Source organism: Mycteria americana, chromosome 23 (genome assembly GCF_035582795.1).
Source record: "Mycteria americana isolate JAX WOST 10 ecotype Jacksonville Zoo and Gardens chromosome 23, USCA_MyAme_1.0, whole genome shotgun sequence".
Lineage (NCBI taxonomy): Eukaryota > Metazoa > Chordata > Aves > Ciconiiformes > Ciconiidae > Mycteria > Mycteria americana.
The window spans coordinates 2,939,911-2,960,407 of record NC_134387.1 but is presented as its reverse complement, the minus strand read 5'-3'; the positions used below and the strand labels follow the sequence as shown (position 1 = coordinate 2,960,407).

The 20,497-nt window shown below is 62.8% G+C and overlaps 3 protein-coding genes across 3 annotated transcripts; 1 reads left to right on the top strand and 2 right to left on the bottom strand.

The window, feature by feature from the left end:
* Positions 1-1,844: 1,844 nt before the first annotated feature.
* On the bottom strand, positions 1,845-11,397 carry STARD7 (StAR related lipid transfer domain containing 7). The gene is made up of 8 exons (XM_075523477.1): positions 10,935-11,397; positions 6,171-6,376; positions 5,827-5,876; positions 5,258-5,368; positions 5,088-5,170; positions 4,730-4,829; positions 3,999-4,083; positions 1,845-2,483 (listed from the first exon to the last, which is right to left on the bottom strand). The coding sequence occupies exons 1-8, from the start codon at positions 11,357-11,359 to the stop codon at positions 2,296-2,298; spliced, it is 1,248 nt and encodes a 415-aa protein (XP_075379592.1). The 5' UTR covers positions 11,360-11,397; the 3' UTR covers positions 1,845-2,295.
* A 1,040-nt stretch (positions 11,398-12,437) lies between these two features.
* TMEM127 (transmembrane protein 127) lies at positions 12,438-17,448 on the bottom strand. Its single transcript, XM_075523715.1, has 3 exons — positions 17,064-17,448; positions 15,455-15,619; positions 12,438-14,688 (listed from the first exon to the last, which is right to left on the bottom strand). The coding sequence occupies exons 1-3, from the start codon at positions 17,446-17,448 to the stop codon at positions 14,381-14,383; spliced, it is 858 nt and encodes a 285-aa protein (XP_075379830.1). The 3' UTR covers positions 12,438-14,380.
* On the top strand, positions 17,447-20,461 carry CIAO1 (cytosolic iron-sulfur assembly component 1). Its single transcript, XM_075523714.1, has 7 exons — positions 17,447-17,585; positions 18,663-18,811; positions 18,900-19,011; positions 19,161-19,249; positions 19,456-19,657; positions 19,780-19,867; positions 19,957-20,461. Exons 1-7 carry the CDS (start codon positions 17,447-17,449, stop codon positions 20,195-20,197), a joined length of 1,020 nt encoding a protein of 339 aa, XP_075379829.1. The 3' UTR covers positions 20,198-20,461.
* The last annotated feature ends 36 nt before the right edge of the window (positions 20,462-20,497 follow it).

Sequence of the window (20,497 nt, the reverse complement as noted above, 5' to 3'; positions counted from 1 at the left end):
GCGATCGTCCCCGAGCCCCCCCTCGCCCCCACCATCCGCGTCAAGAGGAACATCTCCGAGCGCCGGACGGTGAGGAAGATCGTCCCTAAACGCAACAAGAACCTGCTGTGATGGACGTGGGGGGGACGTGGGGACACTGCGGGGGGGGGACACCCCCCCGCCCACCCCGGTACGAGGTTCCTTCGGGCACCACCGTATTGAGCCAACCCGGGGGAGGGGGGGCTCGGGGGTTACGGACGGGGAAACTCAGGGAGACCCCCTCCCCCCCCCCCCCCTCCAAAAAAAAAAAAAGGGGATGAGGGGGATGGGGGGGTCGCAGCCCCCCCTCAGCCCCCCCCGAGCGTTCGCCGCTGTGCCCCCTCCCGCGCCCGCTGCCTGCTGCTCTCGTGTGCAATAAAGGTGTGTGTCCCACCGCTGCTCACCCCGTGTCCCCAAATCACCCGGGGGGGGGGGTCGGGCACCGTGGCGGGGGGGGGACGACACACACACACACGACGTGGCGGTGGCCTCCGTCCCCGCGCCGATGCCGTCACCCCCATTTCGGTCCTCGCCCCCGTAGGGATGGAGAGCGGCGGGGGGGGGGGGGGGGGGGGGGGGGGGGGGACCCTGGGAGGTGACAGTATATACGTTACCCGGCTGTGTCACCTATAGAGTGACACCCCCCCCCCCCGCCTTTTCCCACCCCCCCAAATCCCCTCCACCATCAGCGCGGCGGCTCCTTGGGTGACTGGGAGGGAGCGGGGCGAAGCCACCGACCCCCATCCCCCCCCCCCGTCCCCAAATCCTCAGTGGGGACATTTCTACGCCCCCCCCACCCCCCAAAGGGACATTTTGGGGCCATACCCCCCCCCCCCCGGGGCTGATTTGTGCCAACGGCCACAGCGACACCCCCCTCTGCCCCCCCGAAAGCCCATCGGAGCCGCATCTATGAACCCCAAAACACCCAGGATGGGGACAAGGCCCCCCCCAAACCCCCCCCACTCCGGGGGGGGGGGGGGCCCTTCCCTCACCCCCCCGCAGCCAAAGGGAGCAGCCGCACGTACCGACCCGGAGCCGCAGCACCAAGGGACCCAAAACGGTGGGGAAACCCCCCAAAATCCTTTGTGTTGGGGGGGGGGGGGGGGTCCCACTGCTGGAGCTCATCCTCATTAAAGGGTTAATTAACGATGCTAACGGGGGCCGGGGTGCGCCCCAGCCTTTCCCAGCAGCAAACGCAGGATGCCGGGGGTACGAAGGGGGTGATAAATTTACGCTAAGTTTATAATAAAGCGGGAATTCATATTTATATTTAATATTTACGATAGATTTAGTCTAAGGTGGGGATTAAAGGGGGTGCAAGGCAGGGGGGGGGGTTAACGCAGTTAACGCCGCTGCCGGGGACACCCCCCCCCCCAACATGGAGACTGGGAGAGGGACCCCTCCGCCAGACCCCAGAGGGGTTCGTTAACGTGGGAAGCTAATTAGGATCCCGGGGGGGGCACGCGGGCACCCGCCACCACGGCCGTGGCTATGACAGATGATTTATTGGCGTTTTGCCGCTCCTACAGCTTTCCCCGACGCCGAGGGCCGACGCTGACCCCCCCCACCCCCCCCTCGTGCCGCAACCCGGCGGGATCAGCCCCGGTACCACCCCGACCGGCGGCGAGGGGGTCACGGCAGAAATGTGCCCCCCGCCCCGGCTCCATCCCGCAAGCTCTACCCTCCCCTACAACAAACCAGCAGCTAAAAACCACCCCAAAATAGCGTTTTTTTCCCCCAGTTTCACCAGTTCAGGCCGCCCACCCCAGTAATGCCACCACCCCCCCGCCCTCGCGGGCCGAGGAGGTCGAAGGGTCTTTTGGTGGGGGGGGAAAAAAACCCCACCCCGAGACGGTGACGTGGAGCATCCTCATCCAGCCGTCGCGGTACAAAAGACCCAAAAATATTCAGGGTCCAAAGAGGGATGAGAAAAGGAGGGGGTGGGCAGGGTGGGGAGGGGAGGGCAGGGGAGGGGAGGGGAGGGGCTGTCCGTTCGGTGATAAAAGATGGGGTTTTTAGGGGTTTTTTTTTTTCCTGTCGGGAAAGGGAAATATTTACCGGTACAGAAAAACGATCACACGGCACGAGATTTCATCGGCCTGGCCACGAACGCGCGCGGCGTAGGGGACGGGATCCCCGTCCTCGAGAGGGAGCAGAGCTTTGGAGATGAGATGGGGAAGGAAAAAACTGAACTAAGCTCCGGCAGCGGCGCGGCACAGGTCCCTCTCCGGAGCCCGGCTCCCCGTCCCGGGGCCGGAGGAGAGGAGGTTCAGCTCCTCAGGCGTATTCCAGCTGGGCAGGGCTGCAGGTACCGTCGCTCTTGTGCTCCGCCGCCGCCATACTCGCCTTCCCCTCGCTGCCGCCGCTCTCGAGGGGCTTGGCAGACATATAGTCCCGCACTTCAATCTCCATCTTTTTGGCTTTCAGGGCTGCCGTGTGCAGCTTCTCCAGGAAATCCGGCATACCTGGCGGGAAGGAGGAGCGGGAGAGGGTGAGCGGAGCGGGAGAGGGACGGGCACCTCCTGCCTTACCCCCTTCTGCAGCTCCGTTCCCATCCCCTCCGATTTTCTTCTCCCCCCCGCCGAAACGCCGCTCTGCCGCTTTATCCAAGGGGGATCCCACAACCTCACCGGCATTAAGGGGTTTCTGCCGCTTCCCATCCCCCTGCTCAGTTATAACCTCAGGGTTAGGGTGCTTTACGATGGGGTTTTTTGGGTTTTTTTTTCATTAAAAAAAATAAATCAACTCTTATTTGACTCGCCGAGGTCCGTTCTGGAAGAGGGGCGCAAGGACCTGCGAGCCCGGCGGAACCTCACCACCTCCCAGCTACGTCCTAAGCGACCTGGGAGCCAGTCTGTGAGACGTTAATTAACGTTTAAAATAATCGCGCGGTCCCACCTGGGCCGCTCGTCATTTTTATTTTAAAAAACGAGCATTCAGCGCGCGGAGGAGGCCCTCGCACCACGCAGTTACCGTGGCAGGGGGGGTGCGTGGGTGACACCCCCCCCCCCCGCCCGGAGCTCTCGCTGCCTTTTTCGATGCATCAAAGAGCGCACTCCGGAAGAAAACAAGTTTCAGCGGTTGGCGAAGCAGGCAGGTACAAGAAAAAAAAAAGGTTATTCTGATGCTCGAGTGCGTTGAATGAACTTATTTCAACTCTTTCTCGCCTCAGGCTCTCCCACGAGCTGTGTGATGGTAAGAGGGGGGGAAAGAAAAAAAAAACCACCCACCATAGGCGACACTTCTGGTTTTATTCCCTCCGCCGATGAATAAAATGAGAGTTAAGGGTGGTGACAGCCCCTTTTTCTCCCAGTCCCACAAGAACGCGGCGCTCTCCCTCTTTCCCCTGCTTGGAGGGGAGGGTTGATCCCCTCAGTGGGTACCGCGACGCCCGGCGCGCCGCGGGCTCTTCCAGCTTTGTTTGTGGGTGGCTCTGCGGGAGGGACAGCCCTCAGCTCGGCCAGATCCTTTAAACGCCGCTTTTTTTCCCCCGCCACGTAAAGCCAAGCTCCTTGGCTGGGAGCCTCGGCGCAGGCACCGTACCTCTGACTAGAAGGAATTTTCTCCCCTCTTTGCCGCGAGGGGAATAACTCGACTGCAGAAATACTTCAGAGCCAAGGCTGCTCTCAAGCAAGGAAAAACCAGCTCATTTTATTAAAAAAAAAAAAGGATCCTACTGGTTTTTTTTCCTTCTGCCTGGGGTAGATTGGAGAGAAAGAGCATCCTTGTGCACGGACCCCTTTCCTCTTCGCGGCCAGGAATCCAGGCAGGACTTCCTCCCCGCGAGAAAGGAAGAGCAGCCCGAGGCACCAAAAATACCCCCAAACCCTCCAGGTCTCAATTTTTAAGTTTCTCTGTCTATTTTCTGCCCCACACAGGTGCGGGAAGGGGAAGGCGGGAGCGTCCACGCTCACTCTAGAGCAAGGAGCCGGAGGAATTCCTCGCCGAGGGGTGAATTCTCACCACCGAAGCTCACTCACCGCTCGAGACCATCCAGCTGACGCAGTAACGGGGGAACACGGTCTGCGGGTTGTCGCTGTAGGTCAGCAAGTAGTCGAAACCGTTCTGGGAAAGGAGAAGGCGAGTGAGGCTGAGCTGGCAGAGAAACACTGCCGGGCTTTGCATCCTCACCTAAATTCCCTTTAGGGCCGCTCGCATCCTACCAGGCGAGCGCTACCGGCTCTTCAGGGCATCGATCGAAGCGTTAAGGAGGCGACGCAGGCCCGTAACGACTCAGCGCAAGCACACAGGGAGGGGTTTTTTTTTGGAGAAGGCGTCATTCCCCTAGTCCTCCACCGACCCAGCGCACACTTTCAGGCTCTGGATACCCCGCGAAGACCCCGCGACGTTTTTTACGAGAGCATTAAGTGCTAGGAACCAGACTCGCGAGGCTTAAGGCTTTTTACAAGGAGCCTGGTGCTCTGAAGCGGCGTGTTTGGCTCTCCAGGAGCACCAGGCTCCTGCAGGAAGAGACTCAAGCTACCGGGATACAGCTTCAAATCCTTCCAGAGCCACGTGTGGATGGGTTTTCCCTCGCCTTTGGGAAACAAACTGACCCCTCTTTTCCAATTCCGGACTATTTACCCCAGCTTAGTGCTACGGATGACGGCCAGAGAAGGTAGAGTTCCCCTCGGAGCAGCGGTTTGAGCAGGAGGAAGCTCTCCCGCGACAGGCTTTCCGCTCCGTTTCCCAGCCCACCCCCAAAACGTACCTCATCAAAGGTTTTGTGGGGACGGATGACCATTTGGGATTCATAGGTTCTGACCCGAACGTACTCGGGGTCTTCGGGGACACTCGGATGCTCCACTGCCCTGGAGGGAACAAGAGAAGGGAGCAGCACGAGGTGAGCTCCGGGTGCGGACCACACCGAGCATCTGCTGATATTTTGGAGGTGGGTACTCAGAGAACAAGGTTTTCACCCCAGAGAAGGCGGCTGTATTTTCGAGACAGATCCCTGAGGTTTTGACACGGTTTAAAAAAAAAAAAAAACCAAAACAAACCACTCATGAAATTTATATCTTTTGTTTTACAGAGGGGAGACGGCAGGAAGCCGGCCCGGCAATACCTACCGTGAGACTAGTACCATCAGGTTGTTCTCTTTGTCTACGCTGTACCGTCGAACGTATACGTAGTCTCGCGAGTACATAGGATACTGGGGAAGAGAAACGGGCATCAACCCCGCCGGCCGTTTGCCTGGGGTAAGGAGGATCACCGGAGCCGGAAAGAAGGAACCACTCACCGGGAAATGAGTGACCCAGTGAATCACTTCCGATCCGGTGGCCAGGTCTCTCTCGATTACGTCCAATTTGATGACCAGCGAGTCCCACTTCTTCCTATACTCAGTGTCCAGCTGGCAAGAAAGAGAGGCTGAGTCACGACAAAGTCCAACAGAGTCGTTAAAGGAAGGCAACCGGCCCTTTTCCTCATCCTGTGGGAACAAGCTGCATCACCGTCAGGCGTTTTACCCACCAGGGAATTATTAAATACTCTTTGAAAGTCACCAGAAGAGGAAGTGCAGGAGCTGGCAGGGCAGGCAGAGAGCGAGCTAGGACCAGAAACGCGCTGAGCTCCTGCAGCCGATCGCAGCCCACGCCTGCCGATCCTTCGCTTCCAGCAGGGACGGGCAGCAAAACCCAACTGGGGCGTGGGATAACTCACCCTGCTTCCGATCGATATCGGGATCGGCTCCAGATCACGTAAACGGTATAAGGAGAAGAGAATATTCACCGTTTCTCTATCCCACCCCTCTGGCAGAGGCTGTACTTTAGTTCTAACGCGCCGCACAGCCCAGATTTCGAAGGCGCTCACCTGTACGTTGAAGAACTGCCTGGGAGTCACGTCTGTGTACGACCCAAACACTGCGGTAAAGAGGAAGTTTTTAGTCCCAGGCATAAGCAAGTCTTTACCTCAGTGCAGCAAGGTTAAAAGGAAAAGGCATTTTCTAAGGCAGGCGGCAGGGCTGGCACCCCTCCGAAGGGCTAAAGCGGGGCGCGATCTGCGGAGAGGGACGCCAAGGACAATTCCTTTTTTTTTTTCCCCCCCAGTTTCCTATAAATACAGGCCAGGAGGGACGCAGGAGACGTTCCCCCCCCCCGCCGGGGACTCGGCGCAGGGAAAACGAGCTACAGGCGGGGTACGGGGAGCACCGTTACCTCGGTACTGGTATAAATGGGTGCCCTCGATCGGCCGTCGCCAGAGCTTAAAGTGCTTCTTGTCCATGATCATCTCCCAGGGCTGCTCCCCGGGAGCGCTGACCGCCTCTCGTTCCGATTTGGGATCCGGCCGTTGACGCTCGCCTGGGCTGCTGCCCTGTAACAGGCTGGATATGTTCTCCATGTGCTTCATCTCCTGCGCCGACCTGGGGGAAGAGGAAAACCGAAACATTTAGTAACCAAAGCCTCGTCGGAGCCTTTCTGCTACAGACGGAGCCACCCGAGACCGGCAAAACCTTCCCAGCACGGTCCAGGCTTCATGTAGAGGGATTTTTGGTGTGGGAAGAGCAGCCCAGGCTCTCCCCTCCTGCCCGGGTCGCTCACCAGCACGGAAAACCCATCCCTGCAGCCTTCTTCTTTCATCCTAAGGGTCTTGTGCTTAGATATATTATACAGCGCTGAAAAAAATCGCACCGTGGTGTGTTCCCGGGGGCGGGGGGAGGCTTCCCCCGTCCTCTCGCAGGGTGGAAACCTAGTCTGGGGTTGAACGCGGCTGCTGGGGAGTCCCTAAGCCAGGTGGCCCTTCCAAGCGTCACGAAATGTCACCCGCAGCTGCAGGGCTTGCTCTTCAAGGAGAGGAAGGGGACAAAAACCCCGCGGGATGGTAGCGGCGGCGTTGCGCTGGCTGTTTCTTAGGGGAAGCGTGCAGGGGCTTGTTCCTTGTACGGATGGGAAGTGCTTCTCCCCCGCCCCGGTGAGATCCGGCAGACAAACCTCCGTCCTCGGTGAATATCAGCCTTTCCACGAAGGCCAAAAAAAAAAAGAAAACAAACCCGCAGCGGTCGCCATCGGATGCTCACCAACCAAGATTTGTTTTCCTGGCTGAATGGAATAGAAGCTGCGCAGGATGAAACAGAAAGTACGATGGATTGGGATTGAGGCTTGGGGTGCAAAAGGAAGTGGGGAAGGAAGGAGAAGGGGATCCCCGCAGTTTCAGGGGGTGGGTCGGCTCGTGAGAGCCCGTCTGGGTCTGCAAAGCGACGAGAAGCGAATCGCCGACGGCAGCCAGAGTTTGCAAGGCAGCAAAGGGGAAGAGCAGCCTCTGCCACGAGAGGGAAGGAGACAGAAGAGACGGAAGCAGCGGGGGCTTCCCACAAACGTGGCTCCACGGACCGCCAACCCCCTCAGTTCCAGCATCCTTCACGTACAGAAACTGGAACTGGATTCAGATCTCAGGTCTCAAAAATAGGGGGGGGAAGAGAAGAGGGCGGGAAAATGTCGCACCGCTGGGATAAATCCCCCCCGAGCCGCAGCTTCGGCCTCCCAAAATAAAACATTAGAGAGGAACGGCTGGTTTAACTACCCCTGGCGTCCTCAGCCTCAAGGAAGGAGGATCACTCGCTGTCTGCAGTGCTTTCAACCCTCCCGGCGGTGCCTGAAGACGCTAATTATATTAAAGTAATTAGCATCAGCCGGAACTAAAGCACCCATTTGTAACCTGCAAGGCAGGTCTCACTGCCCTGGCTGAATTAATGTTGATGGTCCCTGGAAATCGCCGAGCTCCCAGCCTCCCCTGGACCGGTCTGAAAGCTTCGCAGGACAAATTTGATCCACAAAACCCGCCTTCGCCCAGGGCGCAGCTCCGGCGTGACCCCCCCCGCCCCCCGTGAACGCTCCCTCTGCACCCCACGCAGCCCTACCGTTACCTTCGCTGAGCGGGGAGAGCCCCGCTCCCTCCATCCCCTCCTTCCCACCTCTGGTTTATCGATTACAGCCTTCGCTCCGTCCCTCCGCGAGCCAACTCCTCTCACCGACGCGGCAAAACCCAAACCGGCTGGGTTAGCAAACCGAGACGGGGCTGGAGAGGTGCGGAGCCCGCGGGACGGCAGCGAGACGGGGAATCGGGAGCAGGAGAGCTTTCTGAGCTGGATCATCTCCGTGACCGCAGCCAAGCTGCTCCACGGAGGGCGGCGGGATGGGATGGGATGGGATGGGATGGGATGGGATGGGATGGGATGAAACCAGGGCAGGGAGCACAGCCTGCACAGCTCCTGCTTCGCCACCTCCATCCTCATCGGAAACGAGCTAGAAAAATAACAGCCACGGGATTTATCCGCATCGATGCATGAGGCAGCTACCGGCCTGGCCCTCGTCCCTCTGCAAACAAGCACCCGTCTCACGGCCTAAGAAACAAAATCCACCATTCCCCTCTCCCCGAGGAAGGGGCACGGTACCACAACACCCGAAAACCAAAGCGCCAATGGCGAGGCTCACTGCAAAACCCCCCCCAAGCTCAGCCCCACGCCTTAAACCTAGAAAATTTTTATTTCTAGGCGCAGCTAATTGCCGGAGGAGGAGGCTCCCAGCCCAGCGGCAAAGCTCTCGCCTCAGCAGCGGCTCCATCGCCGGGCGCAGCCCGCTCCGATCGGCCGCACGCAGGACGAGGCACCTTCGTTAGCCGGTAGCTGAAGGACGGACAGCCGCCGACAGCCGCCTGAGCCGCTTCCCTGGCCGGCGTCCAGCCCTGGCCTCGCTTCACCAGGGGGGCCGCGATGGTGTTCCTGCACCGGGGGCGGGCGGGATGCCACCGGGACGGCGGGGCAGGCTGGAGGTGACACCGGCTGTGGGCAGAGCTCTCCCTTGCCATTTCTGACCACCCCGACGGCTAGGAACCACCACGCCAGAAGGTGGGGACGGCACCGGCGGAGCAGGGATTGTGGTTTTACCAAGAAGAATAAAAAGCCTCCTCCGAAGTTAAACACGAGGGGGACAGAGGAGAAGGAGAGCTGGGAGGGGAAGAGAAAGACGATACCGAAGCAGAGAGCTATTTTAAACCCCGGGAGGAGACACAGCTCCCTGGCTGACACGAAGGCACGGGTGAACTAACCGGGCGGGGAGAGCTAAGCAGGAAGAATTTCACCGCACAGTTTTATCCTATTTATTTCTTTCTGCCGTCATTTCGAGCCCGTGTGCGGCGTATGCCCACCTGTCTTGTAAAAAAAATACGTCGGCTGTCAAAGAGAGCAAAGCTCCCCTGCCGAGAACTCCTGCGACTCGTTCTTACAACGAGCAAAGATTTTGCTGAGGATTTTATTGCTCCCGCAACTAGACTGAAGCCTAATGAGTCATGATGAAGAGTAAATGATTAAAGGAATAAGGAGAAAGTAAATAATAAAGAGGAATAATAAAAGTGAACTCTCCCTTGCCTGGTAAAGTGCAATGGAAGAGGATTGGGCTCGAGGAGTCCTTAAATTAAGGTGAGGAGGCTCAAGCCTGCAAGGAGTAACCTTGAACAAGAAGAGGCAGACTCTGCTTTTAATCCCAGGCCTAAGCCAAGCCCTGCTGAGCCCGCTGGAAAACATCAGGCAGGGTTTATCCTCGGTGCTGGGACCCGACAGGCTGCGTGATGCAGAGCGGCAGCTCCTTGTTAGGGACTAAAAGCAGGATTTTGGTCCTTTTTCCAGCGTGGGCTGCGCATAAAGGCTGGGGGATGTCGCTAAAATGTCTGAAGGTGTCAAAGGAGGGCGTGAGGGTTGTTTGTCATTAGCTCTAAGATTTAATTAAGCCTTAGGTAAGCTACTTAAACAAATACCGGGTATTTAACGCCCACAGGACGGTCTGGGCGAGGCACCCAGAATTTGAGAGAGGGGAAACCCGGCGATGCCCCATCGCACCCCAAGCTTCTCATTAAGTTTTAATTACCCTGTCCTGCCTCACCCCGCCTCGGTCGCACACCACGCCGGATAACTACGCCTAAACGAAGCCGGGCGCTTCCACCGCCGTCCCAAACAGCAACCGGAAAGGTCGGGGGAGTCCTTCCATCATCATCCCCTCGAATCGGGGGTACCATGCGTGTCCCCCCCCGCCACGCCAGCGCTGTCCCCCAGGTGTAAACGCTCCACGCAGCAGCACGACGGGGGGCACCCAGTATCGGGGTGAGGGGGGCACCCCTTTCCGCAGCACCCCTGGGCGGGGGGGGGGGGGGGGGTCTAGGGGACCACCCTGAAATCACTGCGGGGAGGGTTTGGGGGAGGCACCTTGTTGGGGCAGGATTTGGGGGGTGGAGGGTGCACCCCCAGAGCCCAAGGGGGAGGGGGGGCCTGGGTGGGCGGCACCAAGCTGAGAATTGGGGGGGGTAGGGGGGCACCCCAAGGCCCCAGTGAACTTGCAGGGGGTACACCATGCAGAGACGGGATTTAAGGAACAAAGGGTGCACCCCCTCCCCAGCACCCCAGAAAAAGGGCTGGAGGACACCCTCCCAGGTCAGCGGCCGGGGGAAGATTTGGGGGGGCACCCCAGTAGATTTAGGGGGGCACCCTGTGGGGGGAGGGCTCGAGGGGTGCACCCCCAGGTCAACATATGGGGCAAAACCTGCAGAGGGTGGCAACCCCAAGGCCGGGAAGGTTTGCGAGGGCACCCCCACCCAAGAAAATTTGGGGGGCACCCCCAAGGAGTTGGGAGGGCACCCTCGAGCTTTAGAGAATTGGGGTGCGCCCCTAGTGATGGGGGGCTGGGGGGGAGCACCTCTAAAGAGCTTGGCGGGGGCACCCCAAGCCCTCGTGCACCTGGCAAGGGGGGGCACCCCTGAGGATCTGGGGGGCACCCCAGGCCCTGAGGAACGGGGGGGACCGGGCGGTTTGGGGGATCTGGAGCCCCCCCAAGGGCCGGGAACCCCGGGCCACTGAGGATTCGGGGGGTTCCCGGGCCACCGAGGAGGGGGGTGGGGGCTGTCCCGCTCCCGGGGGGCCCGCGGCGGACACCCACCGCTGCAGCTCCTCCTCCTCGATGCGCTGCTCGTCCCAGACGAAGACACCGGCCAGGGTCGCCATGAGGCGGCCGGTGGCGGCGAAGGCGGGGCGGCCTCGGAGCAGCCCCCGCCACCACCACCACCACCACCACCCGCCGCCGCCGCCGCCGCCGCGCCTCGCCCGCTCCGCCGCCCCGTCCCCGACGCCGCTACCACCGCCGCCGCGGTACCAGGCCCGCCGGGCCCGCCGCGCCCGCTGCCCCGTCACGCAGCTGCACTGCCGCGCCAGCAGGCCCAGCAGGCCCCGCCGCCCCGCGCCGCCCCCCGCCTGGCCGCCGGCAGCGGGGGGGGCCTCGGCGGGCCCGGGCGGGCGGGGGCCCAGGCGGGCGGCGCGGGCGTAGCGGGCGACGAGGCCGACGAGCGGCCGCCGCGGCTGCAACATGCCGCCGCTCCCTCAGCGGGCCGCCCCGCGTCGCGCTCGATGCGTCATCGCGCCGCGCCGCCCCGCCATTGGCCGCCGTCTCGCCGTCCCGCGCGACCATTGGGCGGCGGCGGCGGGGAGCGCCCGCCCCTGCGCGCTGGCGGGGGCGGGGGAGGGAGGGCAAGGGCGCGCGGGGCGCTGAGGGCTCGGTGGGCGGGGCGGCCCGGGGAGAGCAGGGGGCGGGGCCGGGGCGGGAGGGGCGGGGCCGGCAGAGAGCTGGGCAGCGGGTGCAGGCAGGGCCGGTTATGGGGGTGCAGGCAGGGCCGGCTGGGGGGGTGCAGGGGGTACAAAGCTGTGGGTGCAGGCAGGGCCGGTTATGGGGGTGCAGGGGGTTCAAAGCAGCAGGTGCAGGCAGGGCCGGTTATTGGGGTGCAGGCAGGGCTGGTTATGGGGGTGCAGGGGGTACAAAGCAGCAGGTGCAGGCAGGGCCAGTTATAGGGGTGCAGGCAGGGCCGGTTATGGGGGTGCAGGGGGTACAAAGCTGTGGGTGCAGGCAGGGCTGGTTACGGGGGTGCAGGGGGTTCAAAGCAGCAGGTGCAGGCAGGGCCCATTATGGGGGTGCAGGGGGTACAAAGCTGTGGGTGAAGGCAGGGCCGGTTATGGGGGTGCAGGGGGTACAAAGCAGCAGGTGCAGGCAGGGCCGGTTATGGGGGTGCAGGGGGTACAAAGCTGTGGGTGAAGGCAGGGCCGGTTATGGGGGTGCAGGGGGTACAAAGCAGCAGGTGCAGGCAGGGCCGGTTATGGGGGTGCAGGGGGTTCAAAGCTGTGGGTGCAGGCAGGGCCGGTTATGGGGGTGCAGGCAGGGCTGGTTATGGGGGTGCAGGGGGGTACACAGCAGCAGGTGCAGGCAGGGCCGGTTATGGGGGTGCGATGGGGCGCAGGGCTGTAGGTGTGGGGCAGGGGTCCTTCCTGGGGTGCGGGGCAGCGGGGGGATGTTTATTTGGGTGCAGCTGGGTGGACGGCAGGGATGTTTATGGGGGCGCAGCACAGGGAGGGGCACCCCCTTGTCCGGAATAAAGCGCAAGCTGCCACACACGGCTCTTTGCACCCCCTTTATTTCCTCTAGAGAAGGGCAGGGGGGAGCCCCAGACCCCGCGGCACCCGCGCCCCACCTAGCTTCCATCGAGCTACGCGGATCGGCGGAGGGGAGGGAAACGACGTCGTTTGTCTCTTTTTGGGGTTTTTTTTTTTTACAGAAATACAGTACGTTTATGCACAGACTATTTACACTCCAGCCCCTCTCTTGCATATAAGTCACCGGGGGGAAAACCCAAACTGTTTTCCAGCCGGATTGCCGCGCCAGCCGCGTGCCGGGGAAGAGCCGGCGGGATGTTTGCTTTGGCCGAGGACCCGGAGGAGGAAGGAGGAGGAAGAGGAGCCGCCCCGGGGCCGCAAAACCCCCCTGAACGCCGCGCTGCCGGCTTCTCCCCAGGCTCCGTGCCCCCCCGTCAAGAGGTTTTGGTTCCATCAAACCCCTGGAGGGTTTGAAGGGGCTGATTTCCCTCCTCTGAGTCTCGCAGGGCGTGAGCAGTGCTCTCCCCGGGCTGAGTTTTCCGGTTTCGTGCCCCAGCTTGAGCCCCGGAGAGAGGCCGAAGCTCTTGCATAGCCAGTGCTGCTGCGGGTGCAGGGGTGGGGGGAACGGGACGAGCTGGGCCAGACAGCCAGCAGCAAGAAAACTGGTAATAAAAGCATTAGAAGGATCACCGGGAGCCTAGAACCCATCCTAAAACTCCTTCCGTACCCTCCGCGGAGCCAGCCTCGAGTTTTTCGGTGCCGCAGTGCTTGTGTCGATGCATCCCTGCGTGGTTTTTTTCCTATTCGGTTTGCTTTTAACAGCCCCCAAAAACCCGGCTCTGTCCCTGCCGGCTACCTCCTCTGGTCTTGGCTGCAGGTCTGGATGCATCGGATCAGCTTTCCATCGGCTCTCCGGGGAAGCGTTCGCTCCTCGAGGTCTGGTATCTGTTGGGGCTTGCAGAAGGGATGGGGTAATAAACTAAGAGCAGGACAGAAAAACACCGAGATTAAAAGTGGGGGCAAAAAGCAGGAGAGTCAGATTGGCGCGGAGGTCAGGAACTTGCATAAAAGCTACAGGCAGAGACGCCGGTTTTCCAGCGCAGGCTCAACCCGCTTCCCGGGAGCTGTCGCCGTACCAAAGTCTTGGCTAAAAAACCCCCAAGATTCGCTCGGTGAGACGCCGACAGGAGCCAGACGCCGCGGTGGGGGGGGGACGGGACACAGAGCTCCCCCAAAACCACCGCCGGTATCAGAAGAGCTTCTTTGACATCAGCCCACGCCGCGCCGCCCGCTCGCAAACCTCGCTCGGGGGCTCTACAGCGGTGACGGTTCCCGGCAAGCTGGCCCCGAAACCGTCACCGTCCTCCCCCGAGCCCGAAATAAAGTGCAAAATGCTCGTGTGGTCAGCGGCGGTCGGAAGAGAGGATCAGACAGAGCGGCGGGGGGTTTGCTCTACCTTCCTCCCGCCGTACAGCCGCCGGAAAGGGCCGTTCCTCTCCCACCAGCACGCCGTGGCGGGCGTTTCCCCTATATATGTATATAAATATATACACACACGCGTGCATCACACCTTTCTCCAGGTGTACGTTACGCCTCGGCGGAGGAGGGACCAAGTTCAACCGCGCGCCGGGCTGGGAATCCAGCGTTATTTCCCCCTCCTTCCCGGCGCAGGGCGGGGACGAGATCTCCGAGGCGGAAGAGCGGATCCCACCGCCCCTCGTGCCGGGGAGAAGCCGCGCGGGGGAAGACGCCGTCGTTATTTCGCCCAGCCGAGCCGGTGCGGGGTTAAAAATCACGGAGTGATTAACCACAGAGTTAATAAAATAAGGGGTAGGAAGAAAACACCGATCGTCTGACCCGAAAAGTTCTTTCCTCTGCACGGGAGAGATCAGAAGAGCGAAGGAGGTGCCGAGAAAGTGAAGTTTGGGGGCGGGAGAAAGCCATGACCGCGTCCCGGTGCCGGCGGCATCAGGGGGTGTACGCCGGCGGCGGCTGGAATTGGTTGATCACTTCATACTCGGCCGGGTAAGGTTCGTTCTCCTCCATCTCGGACAGGAGCTCCAGGGCTTGCTCCTCTTCCTCGGTGGGGTAGTGACGCAGCAGGTTGGCGGCGGTGGCGAGGATAGAGGCTCCCCCGGCGCCCGCCACCAGGTAGAAGCTGACGGCGAAGGTGACGTAGACTTGGGAACCGTGGTACTTTTTGTGCTGCTGTTGTTGGGCGAGGATCAGCTCCGAGGCCCAGTAGCAGAATCCGATGACGGTGGCACACTGCAGGACTGAGAGAGAGAGCGGGAGAGACGCTGAGCAGCCAGCAACAACATCAATCAGCGAGTCCATTTCACGGCTGATCCGGCAAAGGGACGCCGAGCCCTGCTTGCCGGCGGTTTAAGCAGGCAGAGCGCGAGAGCCCGTGGTGAAAGGGGGCGGCGGATGCCCCAAATCCGGCACGAGAGAGGGGAATACGCGGCGGAGGAGCACAGGCTGAGAACGAACCCAGCCGAGCGGGGCGGCCAGCGACGCAAACCACGGCTGAACGGTTTGGAAGGGGTTTTTTTTTGCGACCTAGAAGGAGCGGCAGGGACAAATCGGCGGTCAGTGTTTCGGGCAGGCTGACAGCTCAGGCTTTCCCTGAGCCGCTAAGGTCTGACGTGGGTAATTCTGCCGGGGATAAAGGATATTAAAGCTCCTTTGACCTCATGAGCCAGAAAAAACGTCCTTCTTCCCCAGAAAGGCGCTACGGGATCCCTTTGAAAAATAAGACCCATTAATAGACGCTTAATGTTCATCCTCAACCTCTTCCCCCCCCCCCCCCCAAGATTTAACTCCAATTTTAGCTGTGGGAGGCTGCTGTTGCCTTTCAGACCCGAAACGCTGCGAAGGGGAAGTTTTGCAGGTAGGACGGGCGCCGCAGCTCCGAACCGAAGGCTGAAGCAAAGCCTTCGGGGGCTTTTTTCCCCCCCCCGTCTCCTCGAGGGTCGAAAAAGAAACCCGAGGCTTTCCTCCAGCGTGGTGGAAACCCCATCCCCGCCGGGGGGGATTTACCTGTGAGGATGTGAGCGAAAGCGTAGCGGCGAGTGATCTTTAACGCCGGGTGCTTGGGGCCGAAGACGTCCAGGAGGAAAGCTGAGAGGCTGCAGATGATTCCCAGGAAGCAGAAGGCGGCGATGACCCGGAGCAGCAGGACCGTCTGCGGGTTCATGCAGTAATCTGCGAGGTGAAGGAGAGGGGCAGCTGCTGAGCACCAGAAAACTCCTCTTTTCCACCCAAATCACTCGCCAGACAGAGCAACCGGTATCACGACACACCCCCTGCTCCGATCCCGCCCAGCGTTTTCCTTTAAGGTTTAAAAACGCAGCTCTCGGCGGAAACCGGCGCACAGCGAGCCGCTTTTAATGAGGCTGGAGAAAACGAACCTCCTTTATCCAGCAGCAGTTGACCCGGTCACGTATTTCACTTTATAAACTGTTATTACAATGGAAAATAAAGCTAAATAAACGCCTCCGACACACCAAAGCGGCCGAGATAACAAAGCAGGTAGCACGGGTCCCTTATTTAAAGCGAAGCTGGGGGCGTTACTAGAAAGTCTTTTTATTAACATCACGTCCCGCCGGCGAACAAGAGGAAGAAGTAACCCTGCAGCGAGGGAGATCCCACGCTACTCCACCCCAATTCAAGCGTACGCGGACTCTGCCCGTCCATAACCGGGTCGGCGGCTGGCGCTGGGGGTATCCGGGGGTTCAAAAATCACCCCCCCGGCGGCTTCCACAAGGTCCCTCCAGCGAAGCGGTGGGGAAAGGAAGGAGGGGAAGGGGCTGGGGTCACCTCCCCTCCCCGCAAGGCACGAGAGCTTTTAATAAATAAAGCCAGGCGTTCGTTTTAAGGTCACGTTAAGACGCGGTAATAAACGCGCTGGCGTGACGCAGGGCTGGAAACGAGTCGCCGGTGCGCGGCTCGAACTCCGTCCGTGCCGGGGAAGGGCGGCTCTCCGCCTGCCGTCCGCGGCTGTGGGGACGAAGGCAACCGAACAAACGCGTACCGCAGCCGCCCTCCGCGTTTCGCCATCGGAATCGGGCATTCGAAAGCTTTACCCGCGTCAGGTTCTGGTTTTAACTCGTAAACCCCCCCCCCTCCGACAAGGCAGGAGTCCCGCTGTAGCGATTCGGTCGCCTGTTAGCTCGAAAAATAAGTTGGGAACGATGTTTTCGTGCTTTTCTCCTTCCTGACTGATTTAATGGCACCGGAGCTGCTCAGGCAGGGGGGCGAGGCCCGTTTCGCTGCCGGTCACCGCAAACACAGACGTTTATTGCTGATATTTGGGGCTGTATTTGTACGGCGGGGCGGCCCGCGCCGAGCCCCGACGAGCTTCAGTGCTAAAATGGGGGAAAACCACCCCGTTTCGGTGCTGCGGGAAGGCAGAAACCTCGGTCAATAACCTTTACCGAGGGGTGCGGGGGGCGGCGGAGGCTCGGCCCTGCGGCCGGGGCCCCGAGGCGTTTGGGGCGGAGGCGTTTGGCCCAGGCGAGGCCCGAAGCCCCCCCCCCGAGAGCCGCCGCCCCCCGCGCACACCGGGCCCGGCGGCCCCGAGCTCCGGGACGGGGCGGGGACGGAGGGGAGCGGGGGGGGGCGGGGAAGACACCCGGCCCGGCCTCACCTCGGAGCAGCTCGGGGTCGACGTAGCCCAGGACATCGGCGACGCCCAGCTCCTGGCGGGCGCAGGTGCCGCCGTGGATGCGGAGCCAGGCGGGCTCGGCCAGCGCCGTGCAGAGCGCCGTGATGGAGAGCGCGCCGGGCAGCGCCGAGGCCAGGCTGCGCTCCGGCTGCTTGGGCAGGCCGCTCCCCGCCGCTCCCCGCCGCCGCCGCCCGCCGGGCAGCCCCGGCCCGCCCGGGGTGTACATCCCGGCCCGCCGCCGCGCTCCGGGCCCAGCGACAGCGGCTCCGCCTCGGAGCCCCTCCGCCACCGCCCCGCTTCCGGTCGGCGCCGCTTCCGCTTCCGGCGCGCTGACGTCACGGCGCGTCGCCGCCGGGAACGTCGCCATGAAGGAGGCGCTGGAGCTGCTGTGCCGCGTACCGGCGCACCCCGACTCCCGCTGCTGGTTCCTGGCCTGGAGCCCCGGCGGCGGCCTGCTGGCCTCCTGCGGCGGGGACCGCCTCGTCCGCCTCTGGGGAAGGGAAGGTGGGCGGCGGGCGGGGCGAGGCGGCCGGGGGCGGGGCCCGGGGCAGCGGGGGCGGGGCTTAGGGGCGAGGAGGGCGTGTCTGTGCTGAGGGGGCGGGGCCCGAGGGGCAGGGGGGAGGGGCTAGGAGGGAGTGTCTGTGCTGAGGGGGCGGAGCTAGGAGAGAGTGTGTGTGCTGAGGGGGCGGGGCCAGAGGGGCAGCGGGGGCGGGGCTAGGAGGGCGTGTCTGTGCTGAGGGGGTGGGGCTAGGACGGAGTGTCTGTGCTGAGGGGGCGGGGCTAGGAGGGAGTGTCTGTGCTGAGGGGGCGGGGCTAAGGGGCAGCGAGGGAGGGGCTGGGCGAGGGGGCGGAGCTAGGAGGGAGTGTCTGTGCTGGGGGCGGGGCTAAGGGGCAGCGAGGGAGGGGCTGGGTGAGGGGGCGGGGCTGGAGGGAGTGTCTGTGCTGAGGGGGCGTGGCCGGGGCTAGGAGGGAGTGTGCTGAGGGGGTGGGGCTAGGAGGGAGTGTCTGTGCTGGGGGGCGGGGCTAAGGGGCAGCAAGGGAGGGGCTGGTGAGGGGGCAGGGATAGGAGGGCGTGTCTGTGCTGAGGGGGCGGGGCTAAGGGGCAGGGAGGGAGGGGCTGGGTGAGGGGGCGGAGGTAGGAGGGCATATCTGTGCTGAGGGGGTGGGGCTAGGAGGGAGTGTCTGTGCTGGGGGTGGGGCTAAGGGGCAGCGAGGGAGGGGCTGGTGAGGGGGCAGGGATAGGAGGGCGTGTCTGTGCTGAGGGGCGGGGCTAGGAGGGCGTGTCTGTGCTGAGGGGGCGGGGCTAAGGGGCAGGGAGGGGTTGGATTGGGGCGGGGCCAGAAGAGCAGCAAGGGAGGGGCTGGAGAGGGGCGGGGCTAGAGGGGGCTGTAGTGGGGGGTGGGGCCATACAGGCAATGAAGGAGGGGCTGCATGAGGGGGCGGGGCCAGAAGGCAATGAGGGAGGGGCTGTGGAGGGGCGGGGCATCTTAGAGGAGGGGTGGGGCTTGGGGCGGGGCTCAGCCAGGGGCGGGGCTCGGCCGGGGCGGGGCCGAGATGGGCACTATCCTGCCCTCTCCCCAGGGCAGGGCTGGTCCTGCCGGGCGGTGCTGGGCGAGGGGCACCAGCGCACGGTGCGCAGGGTGGCCTGGTCCCCCTGCGGCTCCTACCTGGCCTCCGCCAGCTTCGACGCCACCACCTGCATCTGGAAGAGGCAAGAGGATGGCTTCGAGGTGAGACCCCCCCCCCCCCCGCCAGCCCCAGCCCGCCGCCCCCTGCGCCCCCCGCGCCCCGCTCCTCCCCTCTCCTCTCCCTCCCCAGTGCGTCACCACGCTGGAGGGGCACGAGAACGAGGTGAAGTCGGTGGCCTGGGCTCCCTCCGGCACCCTGCTCGCCACCTGCAGCCGCGACAAGAGCGTCTGGGTCTGGGAAGGTGAGGGGGAGCAGCCCCCCTTCCGGGCTAGAAGGGAGAAGGGGGGACAGCGGAGGGCCCTGAGCGGGGACATGGCTGAGCCAAAGCTGCCCCCCCCCCCCCCCCCCCCGGCCTCCCCTCTCCTCACCCTAACCGTTTTCTCTCTGCAGTGGATGAGGAGGAGGAGTACGAGTGCGTCAGCGTCCTCAACTCCCACACGCAGGACGTCAAGCACGTGGTTTGGCACCCCAACCAGGAGGTGAGAACAGGGCCTGGGGGGACGGGACGGGACGGGGACGACGACACTGTTTTTTCCACCCCAGACCCTACCCCAGCGCTGGGAACGGGCCTGGAGAGCGGCGATCTGGTCCCCTTCCGGCTCCAAACTCGAACCACGGGTGAAGGGCAGCTTCACGGGTGCAGGCAGCTGCCTGGCGCCTGGTTGATTCCTCTGCCCTCCCTCAGCTCTTGGCCTCGGCCAGCTACGACGACACGGTGAAGCTGTACCACGAAGAGGAGGACGACTGGGTGTGCTGCGCCACGCTGGAGGGCCACGAGTCGACGGTGTGGAGCGTGGCCTTCGACCGCAGCGGCGAGCGCTTGGCTTCCTGCAGCGACGACAAGACGGTGCGCATCTGGCGCCGCTACAAGCCGGGCAACGAGGAAGGTGAGGCTCCCGGCCCGTCTACGTGTGCCGCAGGGCTCGGAGCTGCTCCTAACCCGCTGGGGAGAAGAGAGGGCAGGGGAAAATAGCAGGCAGGGAGCCCAGGTTATTCTCTTGCCTTCCAGGGGTGGCTTGCAGCGGCACCGACCCCACGTGGAAATGCGTCTGCAACCTCTCCGGCTACCACACGAGGACCATCTACGATGTGGCGTGGTGAGTGGAAGGAGGCAGCGGAGCCACCCGGCTCCGTTTTCTCCCGGCAGCAGCGTGGGTGACCTGCCTGGCGCTGCCCCCGCTTCTAGGTGCCGCCTCACCGGGGCGCTGGCAACAGCCTGCGGCGACGATGCCATCCGGGTCTTCGAGGAGAGCGCGTCCTCCGACCCGCGGCAGCCCACCTTCAGCCTCGCCGCCCACGTTCCCCGGGCGCACTCGCAGGACGTCAACTGCGTGGCCTGGAACCCGAAGGAGCCGGGCTTGCTGGCCTCCTGCAGCGACGACGGCGAGATCGCCTTCTGGAAGTACCAGCGCCCCGAAGTTTGCTGAGGGGTTCGATCCTCTCGCGTGTCCCCCTACCCCGCAGCCGGACCCTTCGGCACCGCGCCGCTGCGGTGAGCGGGGCAGGGAAGATGGTGACCGACCTCCTTTGCCCTGCGACTTGGACTTCTGCGTGCCCAGGACCGTGGGGGTCCCACCGGCCTCCCCGGGGGAGCGCGGCACCTCTGCTGGGATCCGGCCGGCTTTGGGAGACGGGGCAGGACTTGCTTCCCCCTCCTTCCGCCCCACGCTCAATAAATCAGTGCTCTCCTGGCCAAAGCCTCCGGCTCTTCATTTCGGTGCCGTCAC

Excerpts from the sequence above, each read along its gene's own strand:
- STARD7 (XM_075523477.1), bottom strand. The coding sequence starts at position 11,359 with ATGTTGCAGCCGCGGCGGCCGCTCGTCGGCCTCGTCGCCCGCTACGCC. Across the intron at positions 6,377-10,934 it reads GAGGAGGAGGAGCTGCAGCG|GTCGGCGCAGGAGATGAAGC; the intron begins GTGGGTGTCCGC and ends CTCTTCCCCCAG. Across the intron at positions 2,484-3,998 it reads CAGCTGGATGGTCTCGAGCG|GTATGCCGGATTTCCTGGAG; the intron begins GTGAGTGAGCTT and ends CCTTCCCGCCAG.
- CIAO1 (XM_075523714.1), top strand. The coding sequence starts at position 17,447 with ATGAAGGAGGCGCTGGAGCTGCTGTGCCGCGTACCGGCGCACCCCGAC. Across the intron at positions 17,586-18,662 it reads CCGCCTCTGGGGAAGGGAAG|GGCAGGGCTGGTCCTGCCGG; the intron begins GTGGGCGGCGGG and ends CCCTCTCCCCAG. Across the intron at positions 18,812-18,899 it reads GGCAAGAGGATGGCTTCGAG|TGCGTCACCACGCTGGAGGG; the intron begins GTGAGACCCCCC and ends CTCCCTCCCCAG.
- TMEM127 (XM_075523715.1), bottom strand. The coding sequence starts at position 17,448 with ATGGCGACGTTCCCGGCGGCGACGCGCCGTGACGTCAGCGCGCCGGAA. Across the intron at positions 15,620-17,063 it reads CGACCCCGAGCTGCTCCGAG|ATTACTGCATGAACCCGCAG; the intron begins GTGAGGCCGGGC and ends TTCACCTCGCAG. Across the intron at positions 14,689-15,454 it reads TTTCGCTCACATCCTCACAG|TCCTGCAGTGTGCCACCGTC; the intron begins GTAAATCCCCCC and ends TCTCTCTCTCAG.